General features: G+C 46.8%; 1 protein-coding gene across 1 annotated transcript; it reads left to right on the top strand.

Annotated features, from left to right (window-relative positions):
- Positions 1-17,694: 17,694 nt before the first annotated feature.
- On the top strand, positions 17,695-19,556 carry LOC108159888 (alaserpin). The gene is made up of 3 exons (XM_017293504.2): positions 17,695-17,848; positions 17,912-19,225; positions 19,310-19,556. Exons 1-3 carry the CDS (start codon positions 17,833-17,835, stop codon positions 19,444-19,446), a joined length of 1,467 nt encoding a protein of 488 aa, XP_017148993.2. The 5' UTR covers positions 17,695-17,832; the 3' UTR covers positions 19,447-19,556.
- Positions 19,557-19,817: the final 261 nt, after the last annotated feature.

Raw genomic sequence — 19,817 nt, 5'->3', positions numbered from 1 at the left:
CACGACAAAGAGTGCGTGCGAGAGAGACAGAAAATCAGTCTGAGCGTGACGTCGGGCGCTGCGCGGCCACTGCAAACTGATTTGCAAAAATGATCCGATCTGATCCAGATTCAGCAATCTGATAGATATGGTCGTTATCTATGATTCTGCGTTTTTAGTTTTCTCGAATGTGCAATATTGTGGATGCAACAGATTTTCGTCCTTTGTGGGGTCGGAAATGGGTGGGGCGAAATTTTGAGATATACGTTTTATAGTAAGATCTAACAGGAGTGCGGATACTAAATTGTGTTACTCTAGCGTTAATAGTCTTTGAGATTTGTGAATATCCCCAGATTTTCGTCCTTTGCGGGGGCGGAAGGGGGTGTGGCGAAATTTTGAAACAAACTCGGCTCGGTCCAATATATTAGGAGTGTGGATACCAAATTTGGTTGCTCTAGCTTTTGTAGTCTCTGAGATCTAGGCGCTAATGTTTTACTCCGCCTATGCTACGTGTGTGTTAGAGAGAGACAGGGCGAGAAAAAATCAAATTGTTTTCTTGATGCTGGCTATACTAATAATACGATCCAATTCAGATTCCGCAGTCTTAAAGATATGGTCATTCTCTACAATTCTACGTTTTTGGTTTTCTCATATCTTTAAAATTGTGGATACCACAGATTTTCGTCCTTTGTGGGGGCGGAAGTAGGCGGGGCGAAGTTTTGAAATATTTTTGTAGCAGTGACATATCACAGAAGTCTGGATCCAAAACATCGTTGCTCTAGCTCTTATAGTCTTTGAGCACTAGGCGCTGAAGGGGACGGACAGACGGACAGACGGACGGACGGACGGACGGACAGACAGACATGGCTCAATCGACTCGGCTATTGAAGCTGATCAGGAATATATATACTTTATGGGGTCGGAAACGATTCCTTCTGGACGTTACACACATCCATTTTCACCACAAATCTAATATACCCCAATACTCATTTTGAGTATCGGGTATAAAAAACGAGGGGGAACGTTGTGAGTTGCTGCGGACACCGCAACTCTAAAGTTATACCCGATACTAATTCAGTATGGCTCTCCTCCGGCAGACGCCGCTAATATTAAACGACACGACAAAGAGTGCGTGCGAGAGAGACAGAAAATCAGTCTGAGCGTGACGTCGGGCGCTGCGTAGCCACTGAAAATTGATTTGATCCTATTGGCTACAAAAATGATCCGATCTGATCCAGATTCAGCAATCTGATAGATATGGTCGTTATCTATGATTCTGCGTTTTTAGTTTTCTCGAATGTGCAATATTGTGGATGCAACAGATTTTCGTTCTTTGTGGAGGCGGAAGGGGGTGGGGCGAAATTCTGAGATATACGTTTTATAGTGAGATCTAACAGAAGTGCGGATACCAAATTTGGTTACTCTAGCCTTAATAGTCTCTGAGATTTGTGGATGCCCCAGATTTTCGTCCTTTGCGGGGGCGGAAGGGGGTGTGGCGAAATTTGGACACGAAACGGTCAAGGTCCGATATCACAGGAGTGTGGATTCCAAATTTGGTTGCTCTGGCTCTTATAGGTTCTGAGATCCTTGAACTCATATTTTGCAATTGGCAAAGCCGACCATGAAACCTGTGATTAGAGAGAGAGAGAGCGAGAAAGAATGAAATTGTTTTCTTGATTCTGGCTATAATAATTATACGATCTGGTTGAGATTTTACACTCTAGAGCATATAGTCATCTTCTACGATTCTGCGTTTTTGGTTTTATCGTATCTTTAAAAATGTGGATGCCACAGATTTTCGTCCTTTGTGGGGGCGGAAGTGGGCGGGGCAAAGTTTTGAAATATTTTTGTAGCAGTGACATATCACAGATGTCTGGATCCAAAACATCGTTGCTCTCGCTCTTATAGTCTTTGAGCACTAGGCGCTGAAGGGGACGGACGGACGGACGGACGGACGGACAGACGGACAGACAGACAGGGCTCAATCGACTCGGCTATTGATGCTGATCAAGAATATGTATACTTTATGGGGTCGGAAACGATTCCTTCTGGACGTTACACACATCCACTTTTACCACAAATCTAATATACCCCAATACTCATTTTGAGTATCGGGTATAAAAAGAATTATCAATTTATAAGAAAGTTGCTACAGTAAATGGGTTTTCGATAATTAAACATTTCCATAATATCCGTCAATAGTTTGGGATTCAAATATCCTGAACTCGCCGTCGTTGAATTATCCGACATCCAAAGTTTTAATAGTTTGGGATTAAAATATCCTGAGCACGCCGTCGTTGAATTATCCGACACTAAAAGTTTGAATAGTTTGGGATTAAAGAATCCTGAACACGATATCGTTGAATTATCCGACAATGAACAATTTAAAAGTTTGGGATGCAAAAATCCTGAACGCGCCGTCGTAGAAATATTTTTAGCACAAAACAAGTGTTTTACGAAATAGATGGAATGGAGGCGGATTTACTAATAGGATTTAACCTTTTAAGCCTCCCGCCCCCAAGCTCACTTGGACCTATAAAAGGTCCGTTGTGTTGCCGCATGGGCATGTGCCCCTTCGCGTTGCCCGAACCGTGAGAGCATACTACTGCAGGTTAAGGGCAGTCCCATCCGGTGGCTTGGATGTATTTGGACAAGGTCCCTGGTTTGATTACGGACAGGTCCGAAATGTCCGTGAGGAAAGCGGCCCCGAGAATACGAAGACGAGGATTTCCAAGGGCTGGGCAGTGGCAGAAGAAGTGGGGGACCGATTCCTCCTCCTCCTCGTCGCGACAACTCCTGCAGAAGTCGTTATGAGGGATTGACAGTCTAGAGGCGTGAGTGCCGATCTGCCAGTGTCCCGTAATGGCTCTAGTAACTGCAGAGCACTGTGCTCTGCTGAGTTTATGCAGCTCTGCTGAGCGCTTCTTCGATCGATATGGCCATATCAATCTTGAGACTTTACAGGAAACGGTTTGCTGCCATCTCCTATTGGCATTTTGCTCGAACAATTCGTGAGTTAGGAGCCTGCACGTAGCCAAGGACATCGCTACCTGCTCCCTCTCCGATAGGAGAGGAATTGTAGTACCCTGCCTGGCTAGCTCGTCGGTGGCGTCATTCCCCTCGATGTCTCTGTGGCCGGGGACCCATATAAGGAAGAGATCTAACTGCTCTGCGATCTCGTGCAGAGACCTGCGGCAGTCATTTACAGTCGCTGAGTTCGACGATATTGAGCCTAGAGCTTTGATAGCTGCTTGGCTGTCCGAGAAGACGCACACTAAGTGCGTATCTAGAAGTAGTTTGGAGACGATCGAAGTGTTGCCACCTTCTTTCCCATGAGATCCACAGGGAGGAGGTCCAGTATCCAGGGCTTCCCCTGGTGTAGTGCGTAGCCCGCCAGTTATGCATAGCTCTGCCATGCGTTGAACTCTGCTGAGTTTATTGAGGCATGTCCTTCTGTCCAAGGCTGGCCACCATACCACCACTCCATAGAGCATGATTGGTCGTATGATGGCGGTGTAGAGCCACCGAACTATATAGGGGTCATTCCCCATTTTAGTCCGATGGCTTTCCTGCAAGTATCGAGGGCCACTGTGGCCTTCTTTACTCTATCCTCTATGCTCAATTTCCAATCGAGCTTTCTATCGAGGATTAGGCCAAGATACTTGGCGTTGTTGCTGAAGACTAGCGTTTCCCCACATAGTCTTGGGGGAATCAGTACCGGAACTTTGTACTTCCTAGTGAAAAGCACCAGTTCCGTTTTAGACGGGTTGGCGCCTAACCCGCATTTGTCTGCCCATTTCGACATTTTCGTGAGAGTACTTGTCATGCACTCACACAATGTCTGCGGAAATTTTCCGGAGAATGCTATGGCAACATCGTCCGCGTACGCCACCACACGGCAGCCACCCCCCTCTATCTCCCGCAGCAGTGTGTTCACTGCCACGTTCCATAGGAGGGGCGAGAGGACTCCGCCCTGCGGTGTGCCTCTGCTGACAAATCTGGTACACGTTGACGTCCCCAGTGATGCCTCAACCGTCCTGCATTGTAGCATCTGATCGATCAGGCTCACCGTCCTGGAGTCAACGCCCAGATCCGTCCGTGCGCCCGTGATGGCGGTCGGACGGATGTTGTTAAAGGCGCCTTCTATGTCGAGGAAGGCTACTAGGGTGTACTCCTTTAAATTAAGGGACGCTTCGATGATCGATGTGATCGAGTGTAGGGCCGTTTCGGTGGATCTTCCCTTCCGATAGGCATGCTGGGAGTCTAAGATCAGACTGGACGGAATGCACGCCGTTAGATGCAGCCCCAGGAGCCGCTCCATCGCCTTTCGAAGAAAAGACGATAGACTTATGGGTCTGAAATCATTTGGGGCAGTGTGCGAGGGCTTGCCTGCCTTGGGTATGAATACGACTTTGGTCTGAAGCCAGGTGTCAGGAATGCACCCGTGGGAGAAGATTCCCTCGTAAATTATTTTGAGCCAGTTAATGGCTTTATGTCCCGCGTGACTCAGTTGGGCAGGGAAAATGCCGTCTGGCCCCGCGGACTTGTAGGGTTTAAAGCTTCTGATCGCCCAGGAAATGTTCTCCTGGCTTAGCAGTCTCAGGATGGCATTTGAGGCGACAGAAGGAGGCGCGAGGTAGTTGGGTCTGTTTTCATCGCAGCCAGGGAAGTGGGTATTTAGGAGAAGATTTAGCGACTCCTCGCTGGACGTAGTCCACGACTGGTCGGTGTTCTTCAAGTAGCCCAGGGTGGGTGTTGTCTCCGAGAGAACTCTGCGCAAGCGTGAGGCTTCTGAGTTACTCTCGATTTCACTGCAGAACTTACGCCAGGAGGCTTTTCTAAGTTCTTTGTTGTAGGTTGACAGACTGGCCTTGTATTCGGCCCAGTTTTGCTCAACGTTTTTTGCTCAAGACAGTTTCCACGTACCTGTGGTCCGAGAAGGAGTGCTCTTCCAGGACCCTCCAGGATACAATGTTACGCTGTATCTCATGAGAGGCAAGCGTGAGGTCCAGGACCTCCTTGCGGTTTTTAATGATAAAGGTCGGATCACTACCCCGGTTTAATAAGACCATCTGAGTGGTCAGTAAGTAACTGAAAAGGTACTCACCCCTTTCGTTTGTGTCAGTGCTTCCCCACTGACAGTGATGTGCATTGGCATCGCACCCCACAATTAGGCCGATGTCCTTGGCCGAGCAGTCTGCGATTAGAGCCCGGAGAGGCACGTGTGGAGGGGGGTCTGGTTGTTCATGCCCCATGTATGCGGAGCAGATCCTCAGTGAGCGCTCCTGGCCTTCGAGGCTCACTGCGGTGTGGTCTTCATTGCTGAAATTTGGGAGCAAAAATAAGTGCAACTCTCTTTTTGCAAGAATGCAGGTACGAATTTTACCTGCGGTTTCAGCTACATATAGCTTGTAGTCAGAAGTCCTCAGACCGGAGACCCTGTTTTCGAGGATCCAGGGCTCCTGAATGAGGACTATGTCGGCTCCATCCTTGGCCAGGTGGAGCAGTAGAGCAGCGCATGCTGCCTTACAATGGTGGAGGTTTATCTGCAGGAGCGTCAACGACATTCCTGAGGCTCGCCTCCACCATTGTTACTTCTAGATCGCTGTCAGGGGACTCCGGCTCCTCCCCGACAACGATGTGGCTGAGACCTCTGGCTAGGTCGCTCTCGTCGAACGCGTAGTCGTCCAAGATATCGTCCGACATCATGGACGCCGCATCCGACGCCGGGTTGTCTTCCTCGCACGAGGCCCTCTCTTTCGGGATCTCCGGCAGCTCCGGGTCTGGCTCGACCTCCACTTGCCTGCCCTTGCGATCGGACTTGTAAGTGGATATGGTGACCTTCTTGTAGCCATAATCCACTACACCGTCCGACTTTGCGAGGAGATCAATGGATTCCTCATTTAGGACGAGGATAACCTGGCGCCTCTGCCCTTGGATATCCTCCACCTTTGCCACCTTCCAATCGGCTGTAGGAAGGTGGGGGTTGCAGACCTGCAGTAACCTGAGGATCTTCTCAGGCTCTGCAGGCTTAGCCGAGACCCACGCTCTGGCTCTCGGGCGACTAGGGACATCTTCCCACTTCACGGCCTCCAGTTTCGCCCCTGGATAGATCTCTTTTAGGGCCGCCACCGCCATCATGTAGAGGGCCGCAGAGCGAGCGTCTTGGCAGGCGATGGCTTTCACCTTGCCTTGATGCCACCCTGCGTCCTCACACTTTGGCGGTAGTCCGCCGTTCTCCTCCAGTTCCTGTAAGAACCGGTCCTAGAGCTCGTTCTCCACCAGGTGCCACTTATCGCGAGGGACATGGCCGTCCTCGGCGCCCCTGTCCAGGACACCGATCAGGGTCTTGACCCTCGCCACCTCAGCGAACGACCGGTTCGTGAGGTGGGTCTTCACCCGCTTGGCTTGCTGGGCTTGGCCTGGCTGATTTGCGAGGTCCTCCGCTGAGCGTTGCCGCTTGTTGGGGGCCTTGGCTGCGCCCTTTCCGGCTTTGGCTGGCTGGAACAGTGGAAGGATTGAGCAGGCCCACAGCCTCTGCTCCTTTCCTTCGGCTGACGCCTTCAAGTTCGGGTCTTCGTTGGACTTGATGAAAGCCGCTCGTCTCCTGTCCTGGTACGACGGCTTTCCTCCCCGTGGTGCAGAGACGCTGCCCGCCGGTGCTCCCATGGGTTCTTCGGTCCCGGTGCGCTTACCAGCCGCGATTACGCTCTGCTTGGCAGCCAACCCGGTATCCGCTTCGCCCTTGGAGCCACCCGACTTGGAAGGACCCGATTGGCTTTTCGGGCCCCCCCTCGCTGCGGCTGCTGCCTGTAGACGGTGGACCGACTCAGTCTCCTTCCCCGTCTTCTTTGGACCCGGTTTCCCAGGCGCTGGTGCAGAGGGATTGGCTTGTCCCTCCGGTACTTTAAGAGGAGTACCGAGCTCCTTTGCGGCTTTCTTGGTTTTTATATATTTATTATTTGGCATAGTAGTTCCACCAAGTAGGCGGGAAGGGGATGGTCACCCGAGGCATAGCCCGCTTGCCCCGGGAAGCCAGATTTAAACTGGAGGTCGGCAGGTATCCAGAGTCCGCATATTAGCGACCGGGCACCCCCCCGGCCATGCATCCCTCGGCATATAACAGTGTCACCTTGGATTTGGGTAATTTCACTGAGAGTTTTCTTCTCTCCGCCCGACTACCATTCGCCAGCATCCTAGCAGAGACATGACCGTGCTAGGACCTGTTTCCAGCCGCCCTCACGGGGAGAGTATAGTCGCACTTCCACCGGTGTGCACAGTTACGGCGGGTGACGGTTCGCTCGCAACCCTCTGTGTCCTAGGGGGGTGTGAGACGCAGACCGCACCGGGTATTACTAACCGGAGCGGCTGTGCCTCAGTTCCGAGTTCACAGTTGTGCGAGCCGACCCGTCATCCGTCCCCCTGTAGCACCCGATGGCTGACGGCCGAAGTTTATATAGCTTGGGATCAAAAAATCCTGAGCACGCCGTCGTTGAATTATCCGACACTAAAAGTTTGAATAGTTTGGGATTAAAGAATCCTGAACACGCCGTCGTTGAATTATCCGACAATGAACAATTTAAAAGATTGGGATGCAAAAATCCTGAACGCGCCGTCGTGGCAATATCCGACATACAAAATTATGCAAATTCTGAATTGCAAAAAAATGAAATTGTATAACACAATAACATACAAAGAAGACAATTTAGAAAATCTCAGAGAGAAAATGGTATCTATCATCGAAGAAGACCATGCCAATATAGATTTACAGTTACCGTTCAGAACGGATATAAAAGGAGAGATTAACACTGAACATGATAGACCGGTATATGACAAACAGTATCCATACGCTTATTCGGTTAACGATTTCGTTAATAACGAAATAAGTAAAATGTTAGATGAAGGTATAATCAGACCTAGTAAAAGCCCATATAATTCACCGGTAATAGTAGTACCAAAGAAGGGGGTAAATGAGGACGGAACTCCTAAACATAGATTAGTAATAGACTTTAGGAAACTTAATGAAAACCCCATACCGGATAGATACCCTATGCAAGATCCTTCAGTAATCCTTGCCAATTTAGGTAAGGCAAAGTATTTCTCGACCTTTGATTTAGAGTCAGGTTTCTATCAGATTTTAATGAGGTAATCAGATATTGAAAAAACATCTTTTTCCATAAATAACGGTAAATATGAATTTCTAAGAATGCCTATGGGATTGACGAACGCTCCCAGAATTTTCCAAAGGGCAATGGACGATATACTTAGAGAACAAGTTGGGAAAACTTGTCACGTCTATATGGACGATATAATAATATTTTCAAAAACTATAGAACAACATTATAAAGATCTTATTCATATAATACAGATTTTGCAAAATGCTAATATGAAAATTTCCCTAGAGAAGTTTAAATTCTTTCAATTGGAAACCAAATTTCTGGGATACATTGTTTCCCATAATATCATTAAAACAGATCCAGACAAAATCTCCACAATACAAAACTATCCAATTCCTAAAAATATCAGAGAGCTACGTAGCTTCTTAGGACTAACAGGGTATTACAGAAAATTTGTCCGAAATTATGCCACAATTGCCAAACCATTAACAAAATATCTGAGTGGAGTAAATGGGAAAGTTTCACGAAGGGCATCCAAGAAAACATTAATACAGCTGGATGAACCAGCAATTGGAGCATTTAATAATTTAAAGGACAGTTTAAAAGCACATATTGAATTAGTGCAACCAGATTACAATAAAAAATTCACATTAACCCCAGATGCATCGGACATAGCAATAGGTGCAGTTTTGTCACAAGATAGGAATCCCATAACATTTATTTCTAAAACTTTAAGTAAAACCGAGCAATTATATGCTACTAATAAAAAGGAATTATTAGCTATTGTATGGGCATAACAAAATTTGCGAAATTATTTATACGGAGTGAGTGGAATTGAAATGTCGCGAAAAATCCAAATGTTGAAATAAAACTTTGGTATTACTTCATAGAAAGTTTCACACCAAAAATCATTTATTAACCAGGCTCAACTAACGTAGTAGCGGACGCTTTATCTCGGATTCAAATAAATCATATGACAGATAGTGATGTCGACCAGACAGAATCAGAATCAGACATAAATACTCAGCATTCAGCAGAAAGTAGTTTTGAAAACATCATTCAAGAGACAAGCAAGCCTTTAAACCAATTTAAACAGCAGCTACTATTATCGCAAGGGAGATTCACAGTTCATGAGTTAGTAAGAGTTTATGAAAATCCCCGACATATTATTGAATTTGATACGGTTGACAATCTGCTAATCATTTTAAAAGAATTTATTCAGCCTAACTTAACCACAGGAATACACTGCACTTTAGAAGATTTATACCTTATCCAAAATAAGCTAAAGGAAAACTTCATAAATAAATTTCTCTTCACGAGAAAGTTCCTCCAAGATGTAGTAAATTCAGAAGATAAAGCTATAATTATAGGAGAAACACATTGCAGAGCCCATAGAGGAGTAGACGAAAATTTCAAACAAATAACTAAGTTGTATTATTGGCCAAACCTACACAAAAAATTAAAAGAATATATAAAAAATTGTGAGATCTGTAACAAAAACAAATATCACAGACACCCTGTAAAAATTCCAATTGGGGAAGCCCCATCCCAGCAAAAGAAGGAGATCAATTACATTTAGACATATACTATGCCCAAAACCTAACATTCATAACTTGTATAGATTCTTATTCCAAATGTTTGGTGGTCAAGGAAATCCAAAGTAAATTAAACATTGAAAATAAGGTAATGGAAATTTTGCAACACTTTCCGTTAGCAACATCATTAATGCCAGACAACGAACCAAGCTTTACTTCAGCACAATTTAGATCATTCATACAAAGAAGTAACTTAACTAGTTATTATGCTGATCCCAGACACAGCACCTCAAATGGTCAGGTAGAAAGGGTACATTCCACAGTAACAGAAATAGCGCGGTGCACCAAGGATGAACTAAACCTAACAGATTATTCAGAAATAATAATAAGGGCGGCACTGAAATATAATCTGACAATACATTCAACGACCAATCAAATGCCATATGACATATTGTATAACAAAATAGAGCACAAGAATAATCCAATATTACTTAAGGAAGCTCAGACCAAAATGCTTAAGCTACATAACAAAGATAGAAGAGAAAACGAGGGGGAACGTTGTGAGTTGCTGCGGAGACCGCAAATCTACAGCTATACCCGATACTAAGTCAGTATGGCTCTCCTCCGGCAGACGCCGCTAATATTAAACGACACGACAAAGAGTGCGTGCGAGAGAGACAGAAAATCAGTCTGAGCGTGACGTCGGGGGCTGCGTAGCCAGTGCAAATTGATTTGTTCCTTTTGGCTATAAAAATTATCTGATCTGATCCAGATTCAGCAATCTGATAGATATGATCATTATCTATGATTCTGCGTTTTTAGTTTTCTCGTATCCTCAATATTGTGGATGCAACAGATTTTCGTCCTTTGTGGGGGCGGAAGAGGTGGGGCAAAGTTTTGAAATATTCTTGTAGCAGTGACATATCACAGAAGTCAGGACTGACGGACGGACGGACGGACGGACGGACGGACGGACGGACGGACAGACGGACAGACAGACAGGGCTCAATCGACTCGGCTATTGATGCTGATCAAGAATATATATACTTTATGGGGTCGGAAACGATTCCTTCTGGACGTTACACACATCCACTTTTACCACAAATCTAATATACCCCAATACTCATTTTGAGTATCGGGTATAATAAAGAATATAAAATAGGAGAAGTAGCTTATGAGAAGAAATTCGGGGAAAGAATAAAACTTCAATCCCGATACAAAAAGCAGGTAGTTACGGAAAATCGACCGAATAAAATTATAATCAACAATAGAAACAGAATTATACATAAAGATAACATTAAATATTAAGGAAATGCTTTCCATTTTTCCAGAAAATGTATGCGAATATACTTATACTGACTTTTGTTATATTGACGACTTCGGAAGTAATTGACTATACGCATAGTGACTATCTATTGCTCAAAGACGACAGAGACGTTTACACTTATGAAACATACGCCGAACTTTTCCATATTACTAATTTGAGTTTTTATAGAGAGATAATTGATATAGAATCCAAATATGTCAACAAATCAATTAATTCAGACGATGAGTGGGAAATATCAATGGACTTAAGTCTAATAAAATTAATGATTTCAGAATTAGTTCCAAAACGGAATGAAAGGGGAATTAATGAGAGATTGCAGGACGATGTCCACAGCCTTGCTGGATGGTAGAATTGACTCTCCAATACCGGCGATTTGAACGTGAGACGGGTGAGGATCTAACTGCAGCTGATTGGCGAGTCTCGATGTTATAAAGTTAACCTGAGAAGCGGAATCTAAAATGGCACGACATGGAATAAGCGATCCAAAACGGCCCCTGACATATACGATTGCAGTAGCTAGCAGCACGTTTTGGCTAGGCAGAGATTTTTGACTCGAGGGGGGAGGGCTAATATATTTGCTTGCTACTAGGGCACTTGCAGGATCATGCTGGGTCGATTCCGTGCTCGGCGACGGCAACTCAGCGTCAGCGCCCGACTGCATGTGGAGCAGTGTGTGATGCTTGGCTTGGCAATTTCTACATGCCCCTGACTTGCAGCGTTGCAATGAATGGCCTTTGTTGAGGCAGTTTAGACATAAATGGCGCTTCTTCACCTCCTTGTATCGAGAAAAAACAGGGAGATCTATAAATGCCTGGCATCGGGATATGTAGTGATCGGAGGATTTGCAATACTTGCATGTTGAGCTATTATGATCGTTAATGGAGGTGATTAGGGTGCTAGGTTTACTTTCTCCCACCTGCTGGCTAGGAATTGTTACCATAGCCGATCCCAAATTTTCCAGCATCCGACATCTTGCTTTCAAGAATGAGGCCATGCTTGACCACCGAGGCAATCCTGACGTCGGCAAGTTCTCTTCCCATTTCTCCTTTGTTTTGTGGTCCAGTTTCGTGCCTATGATGAAGATCAGCAACCCATCCGAAATCTCCTGCGGGGTCGCCAAGGTCTGAAGTGCACGCAAGTGCGAATTGATTTTGTCGCTGAGCGCGCGCAAGCCGATAGCTGAGCCCTTCTCCACCCCTTGCAGACCGAAAATAGCCTTGACGAGTGCCTGAAAATGTAACAGTTTATTATCGAATCGCAACATTAGTAACTTCAACGCCTTGTCGTAATTCTCCTCAGAAAGTTCCAAGGAACGAATCGTATCCAGCGCAGCACCAAATAGACATCCACGAAAATATTGGAATTTTTCGATGATTGGAATACGATGGTCTTTGTGCACCATTGTCGAGAACATCGAGTGGAATTCTGGCCAATCCATGTAGTTCCCACCGAATCGCGGAAGCTGCAACTCGGGCATTCGAGAACGGCCTATACTATTATAGTCGAACAACGACGAATTCCCCTCGAGAGTATGCCGAGCCGTTGAATTGGCAACATTTACCGTGCGAGCAGCCATCAACTCCCGCGACAGCCTGGACCTAACCTTGACATAAACATTCGAAAAGTCCAGCCGGGCATCATGCGCTAACTGCAGGAAATCCAGCCTTTCAAGGCTCGTTTGAGCGGCATCGAAATCCTTGTGCTTGTAGAAATATACATCACTCGGCATTGCTGCGCTCGCGAATTGCACCGAATTGTGCTTAACCGCCGAAAATTTGCTAGGGCTAACGAATGTCGATCGCGAATGATTATTAATTGACACTGCAACTCAGAGATCACGTCGGGGTCACCAAATTTTATGTGGAGATAATGTTTTTTATCCCCAATCGGCCGACTAATTATTTCGAATTAAATAAAACTCGGCGCAGAAATAAAATTACGATATGTTCTTTAATGCGTGACATCCAAATTGCAAGTGTGGCTTGCCTGCGTGCGAGAGAGACAGAAAATCAGTCTGAGCGTGACGTTGGGGGCTGCGTAGCCACTGCAAATTGATTTGTTCCTATTGGCTATAAAAATGATCTGATCTGATCCAGATTCAGCAATCTGATAGATATGGTCATGATTCTGCGTTTTTAGTTTTCTCGAATGTGCAATATTGTGGATGCAACAGATTTTCGTCCTTTGTGTGGGCGAAAGGGAATGGGGCGAAATTTTGAGATACACGTTTTATAGTAAGATCTAACAGGAGTGCGGATACCAAATTTGGTTACTCTAGCCTTATAGTCTCTGAGATTTTTGAATATCCTCAGATTTTCGTCCTTTGCGGGGGCGGAAGGGGGTGTGGCGAATTTTTGAAACAAACTCGTCTCGGTCCGATATATTAGGAGTGTGGATATCAAATTTGGTTGCTCTAGCTTTTGTAGTCTCTGAGATCTAGGCGCTAATGTTTTACTCTAAGCAAAGCCGCCTATGCTACGTGTGTGTTAGAGAGAGACAGGGCGAGAAAAAATGAAATTGTTTTCTTGATGCTGGCTATAATAATAATACAATCCAATTCAGATTCCGCAGTCTGGGTGCTGGGGTCATTCTCTACAACTCTACGTTTTTGGTTTTCTCATATCTTTAAAATTGTGGATGCCACAGATTTTCGTCCTTTGTGGGGGCGGAAGTGGGCGGGGCGAAGTTTTGAAATATTTTTGTAGCAGTGACATATCACAGAAGTCTGGATCCAAAACATCGTTGCTCTAGCTCTTATAGTCTTTGAGCACTAGACGCTGAAGGGGACGGACAGACGGACAGAGGGACAGACGGACGGACGGACTGACGGACAGACAGACAGGGCTCAATCGACTCGGCTATTGATGCTGATCAAGCATGTATATATGCTATATATATACTTTATGCGGTCGGAAACGATTCCTTCTGGACGTTACACACATCCACTTTTAATCTAATATACCCCAATACTCATTTTGAGTATCGGGTATAAAAATGAAATAGAGGACATTTATAAGCATGAAAAACAACCTGTTGAACTGTCTGATCTACTGGACATTGCAACGGTAATAATAACTTGAAATGATAATGATTCGATATTGATAATGTTATTTTACTTCGGCTATAAATTAACCAAATTTGTACTTATTAAATCAATAAGAATACCGACAGAAGAAATAGTGGAAAGCAGCATTCAAATACTATCAGAAGAAATTAGAGCTCTATCAGAACTTCAAAATGTATCGGGACGAAACATTTAAGAATGGGGGGAGTTAACGTACCCAATTCTATAGAGCTCTTATACGAGTTGTAAACAATCTTTGGCTTTCTAAAACGAAAACAATTTCAATCTTGGGCCTCCGCCTAATTGATTTCTAAGATGTACAATCTCAATGGCTCCCGCCACAATCCCAATCTTTGACACTCGCCTAAATGGAAAAACAATGTTTGCCCACACCCGGCTTCTCATAAACAATCTTACACCCGGCTTTCTGCAGATCCTGCACTTTGGGCATTTTACAGTTCTCTCTTTGGATGACGAAATCCAATACTCGGGATGTCGAAATCAATTGAGATCGACGATGCAAAGATCGAAAAGTTCAAGTCAGTCTTGATCCAGAAGCGACACCGAAAAGTCGAGCTAAAAACTAAGATCGCGCAAACCCTTTGTCCGGAATCCTTTGTGACCCTCAACTTAAATCTATATCTGTTAACTTAGAAGTTAAATAAAAACTTTTTAAAAACGCAATCCGCTACCGCAGTTATTTAATTTGTATGTATGTTAGCAACGAAAGCTCAGCTGGTAGCTGGGAGAGGTAAGAATATTATTTACACTGGATCGGAAGCTAAACGCAGGAGTTAGCTCGGATCAAATTAAACCTTTGGAGAAGTAGGAGGCCACAACCGTTGGCAGAACGAGGTATGGCTTAATTTGGAGCTAGAGCGAGAAATAAATACATGTACATATGCCACGGGAACTTGGACTGGGATGGAAAACTCGCACAAAATCACTGCACTGTTGTTAGGCACAATCGAAGAGTACTTATCTTGAACTTGGAGCGATCCGCCGATGCTGGCTGGGGTGAGCTTCTCCTTATGGGGAAGGCGAAGATCCGGCTCGAAGGACCAATGCTTGTAGGGGGGCGGATCGGGGTTCAATTATCCAACGGCGAGGTGTATGTTCCTCCTAGCAGTCGTCACAAAAAGGAAAGGCCGATCGGTTTCGTTGTATATATATATATATATTGTTCATGTATTTATTGGGTATTCGCGCGGTATGTCGACAGGCTGAAGCGGGGGTGAAAACGTAACTAACTAACTCTATGCCTTATGATGCTTTTGCTGCCGTGAGCGCCGAGTGGATCGTGGATTGTGGATCCGAGCGCCCCTCCGAGCGCGCGAGAGCGAGTTGGGACCGGGGCGCACGGAGTTGGCACAGTGCGCGGAAATTGTTTACTGCTGGCCTGAACAGTAAGCAACGCCAACGGACAGCCAACGGACAGTCAGTGTGTGTGCCTCAATTGCCACCTCCAATCCATCTGAGACCCACTCCTACTCCACCTTCTTCTCCTCCTGCTATGCCATTTAATGCCTCAGCGAGTCGCCACTCAACACGCAAATTAATGAGTGGCAACTAGAGTCGGTCTCCAGAAACAAATTGCTTTTGTGGTTTGCCTCGCCCGCCTCGCCTGCCACACCGGCAACATGTTGCACTCGCTAATTGAGGCAACATTGCAGTGACAATTTATAATATTTTCATGCGGTCTGCACCGCCCCGACTGTTGCCTGCGTTGGAGAGGATCCGAGGGTAATTGAGTGAATAATTGAAGGAAATTGCAATGAATAGTGGAATGCAGAGAAAAGGCAGACTGTACTTTTCTTCCTTCAAGCTTCGTATGAACAATTGTATTAGATTTATGCTCTACTTCCCAGCAATTCATATGAATCTCTGATTGATCTTTGACATAGTTTGTCTTTAATTCGATTTATCAGCCCGAATTTTGTTTAAAAAATTAGTTCTTTACCATTAGAAATCAAGAAGAGGGAGATTTAATTTCTTATAATTTTAAAGGTTATCATCTAATAAAAAATAAATATTCTCTGAATTGTACACCCAGAGAAATAGCATCTTTTAATACACGTATGTGAATGACTGATTCATCTGTGGAATATTTTCCTTTATCGGCACTTGGGAAAGATAGCATCTGATTGAAGCAATTCTTATTTCAAGTGACAGCTGAAAGTGGTTCTAAAAGATATCTGAGGAACTCTTCCTGAATGCCAGCTGCCTTCCAACAGAATCACTCCGTTCCCTAGACCAAATTAAACCGAAATCTCTCGCCCTCTGTTTATTGGAGGCATGCTCTTGCTTGCACTGGCAAACTTAACTTCATATCAGTCAAAACACACAGAGAGCGAGAGAGGGACAGAGTTGAATGGAATGGAATGAACGCACCTGGGGGCACCACAATTAGCTCTCGGCTGTGCCCCCAACTGCCGCTCTCCGGCTTTTAACTCCGGTTCCTCTGAATTTATTGATTGCATTTTGTGCCTATGCCTGCCGGGGTATTCCTACTATCTGCGATGTACTCTGAATGTGCCCCAATTTCACCGTGTTGCAGAAGCAACAGGCGGCGGTGGCGGTGGCAGTGTGGCAGTGTGCCCGGCGTGGGCATGGCGCACTAATAAGGCGGCGGAGACTCTAATTGGAGTAAATTATGTTTACACATTCGGCCGCCTGAGCGGCCAGATTGAGAGCGGAAGGGGGGGACGAAGCGAAGTGCTGATATGAAATACATTTCTTGTTCGGGTTTTACATAATTAAGAAGGTTGCGTTTGGGGCAGAAGAGAAACTGGAAATGGAAATGTAAACGGAGCTGCAACAGAGGCTGGGATGCAGAGAGAGAAAGAGACCCCGTGTGAGGTCTTTCGTTTTATCTGCTGGATTCTCCCGGGAGAGGAATACCTAATTAGGTTCTCGCGCTAATATTTATGGTCTGTGACTACGAAATGTAAAATTTATCTAATGGCTTAGGTATCATTTTGTGGCATAAAAATGTCAGCAGGAAGTGGCAGCGCTATGAGTCGATCCCCAGACCAAGATAATGCTTCTATAAATACAACAAACAGAACTCTCGACAGGTTTCCACTTGGAGATTCTTTCACCGAATCCATTCGGATGAGTCACTTCAGAGTTATGCCAAGTGCAACTGCAACTGCAATGGAAATGGGATGGAAATGGGAATGGGAATCGCAGCGGCAACCCACGCGCCCGCCCCGAACGTCCCCCATTCGGGGGCAGAGATCGGGAAAACCAGGCATTCTACGTGTGTGTGTGTGTTCTCTCGAGTCCGGGGGCATTATGCATAGATGTCTGTACCCGTATTGCTTCGTGCAATTAGAATCAGCAGTGCCGTGCTGGGGTTTTTCCCCACTCAACGGCCTGTAAACAGACGGAGAGGAGAGCAGCACAAAGCTCAGCTTCGATCGACTCCGCTCTGCTCCGCTCAACTAGTTTGCCAGATCGCTCTGCTGCTGGTGATCTCCGATCCGATCCCAGCATATAGCATATGTACGAGTGTATGCTATAGCCTCAGTCGTGTTCTGGACCGGTTCTCTCTCTCTCTCTCTCTCTCTCTCTCTCTCTGTCTCGCGCTTCTCTCTGCCATCTACGATCTGCGATCATCTCTTAGTCCGAGCTCGCCCCTGGGACGGGCGAATGATCAGTTTTGTATTAAAGCTGCAATCGTCTCAGCACTACACCCCAGCAGGCCGGACGACGACAAGGAATTTATTTATATTTATTTAAATATAGTGGAAAAGCGGAGGGAACAGTAACGTAACAACGGGTCAAGCGGCTGAGATAACAGCAAAAATGGCAAGCAAGTGCAGTAAGCAGAGGAAGAGCATTTCTTGCGGCGCGATCTGTACTCCAATCTCTGTTCCGATTTCAGTAATCCTGCTCCTGATGATGGGCCCCTACCTCGTGGCTGCTCAATCATATTACCGGGGGACATACGCCGTCAACCTCGCATCGCGATTTGGAGGAGCACTAGCTTCTCCGTCAACGGCCAGAGCTCAGGGGCAAGTCCTGCCGCAGGCCCAGGGCCCGCCAGACAACCAACGGCCACTGGAGGAGGTCCAGCCGCCGGGAAACAGCCAGGAGAGACAGCCCCAGAAACCCAACAGCCAGATATCGCCCCAGAGACAGCAGGCCAATGTGCTGGATGCCAATGAGGTGCCGCTGCCCACGGTCTCCAACAGTCCCACGCGATCTCCGGCCAAGCAAAGCTTCAAGGATCGCTTCAGCTCGAAGCTCTTTCAGCCTATCGCCAGCAGATCGCAGAGACAGAATTTGGTCTTCTCGCCAGTATCGGTGCACGCGCTGCTCGGCATGATCGATGGGGCCTCCGAGGGCCGGACCGCCCAGGAGCTGCAGCAGGCAGGAGAATTCGGCCCCGATGCGCAGGCCGTGGGGCAGGACTTCCGACAGCTGATCAAGCAGCGGCGGCAGCTGCAGAGTGCGGAGCTGACCATGGCCAGCCGGATGTTCTACAACAAGAATATGGGGGGTATCAACCACGACTACCCGGAGTACGCCGAATACTACTATTCCTCGGGCATTGAGCCCGTCGATATGGGCCGCTCCAGGGAGACGGCTGGCTGGATAAACGCCTGGGTGTCGGACAAGACTCGAAACAAGATTCGGGAACTAGTCACCCCCAGCGACATCGATGGCCAGACGGAGGCGATGCTGGTGAACGCCATTTACTTCAAGGCCCGCTGGGCCACCGAGTTCTCTGCCACGGATACGATTTCCGGCAAGTTCCGGCGTGGAAGCGGCGCCCCCAGCAACGTTGCCATGATGTTCAATGACGACGTGTTCGGCTATGCGGATCTCCCGGACCTTGGTGCCACTGCCCTGGAGATGCCCTACGCCGACAGTGAGGTCAGCATGCTGATCCTCCTCCCCTACCAGGTGGATGGCCTGGCCCAGCTCGAGCAGCAGCTGGCCCGTCCCCAGAACGATCTCAACAGGCTTGCGGCGCGCCTGCGCCAGGAGACGGTGACCATTAGGATCCCCAAGTTCCGCATCCAGTTCGAACAGGACATGACGAAGCCCCTGCTGCAGCTCGGCGTCCGCGAGATGTTCACACGCAGCTCTCAGGTCACAAAAATGCTGGACCGCCCCGTGCGGGTGTCCAAGATCCTGCAAAAGGCCTTCCTCAACGTGAACGAGGCAGGATCCGAGGCAGCGGCAGCTTCATGTGAGTACTCCTCTCCCTCTCTGTCGATAGGATTTCCCATTCCAGGACTAATTTGAATCTCTCTCTCACCCTCGCCCTCTCCAGATGCCAAGTTCGTGCCACTATCTCTGCCCGTCAATTCGCGGGAGTTCAATGCCGATCATCCGTTCGTCTTTGCCCTCCGCACTCCCGACTCGGTGCTCTTCATCGGCCACGTGCTGCAGCCCACGGCGATGGCCTAAGATGGCCCCCCTCGCACTCTACGCGACTCCCCTCACTCAATCCCGCGACACACTATAGGCTAGAGAACGATGCATTTGTGAAACATATAATAAAGTGAATAATACTCATATTCCTGGACTACTTCGCTGCGAATAACCTTTCGCTCTATAACCGATAACCTTTCTATCCTCCCCTACTCTCCTTGCACCTGCACCTTCAGATGAGACTGGGATTCCGATTATTCCGAGGCGGTGGGTGCCTTTTCCCAGCCATACACGTGAATTCTCGTTCTGTAGCTGATTTTGATTCTGAATTTCCAGCGATAGCTGTTCGCCTGCTTCTGTAAGTTGGCAAACCCGTTTGGGGAGCCAGCCACGAACCCAGCCTTATG

The sequence above is a fragment of the Drosophila miranda genome (assembly GCF_003369915.1).
Source record: "Drosophila miranda strain MSH22 chromosome Y unlocalized genomic scaffold, D.miranda_PacBio2.1 Contig_Y1_pilon, whole genome shotgun sequence".
NCBI classification, from domain to species: Eukaryota; Metazoa; Arthropoda; class Insecta; order Diptera; family Drosophilidae; genus Drosophila; species Drosophila miranda.
Note: the sequence above shows the minus strand (reverse complement) of the source record. Positions and strands in the feature narration are given on the sequence as shown.

Bases quoted from the DNA above. Each gene is read 5' to 3' on its own strand.
- LOC108159888 (XM_017293504.2), top strand. The intron at 19,226-19,309 runs GTGAGTACTCCT...CGCCCTCTCCAG, and splicing joins CGAGGCAGCGGCAGCTTCAT to ATGCCAAGTTCGTGCCACTA.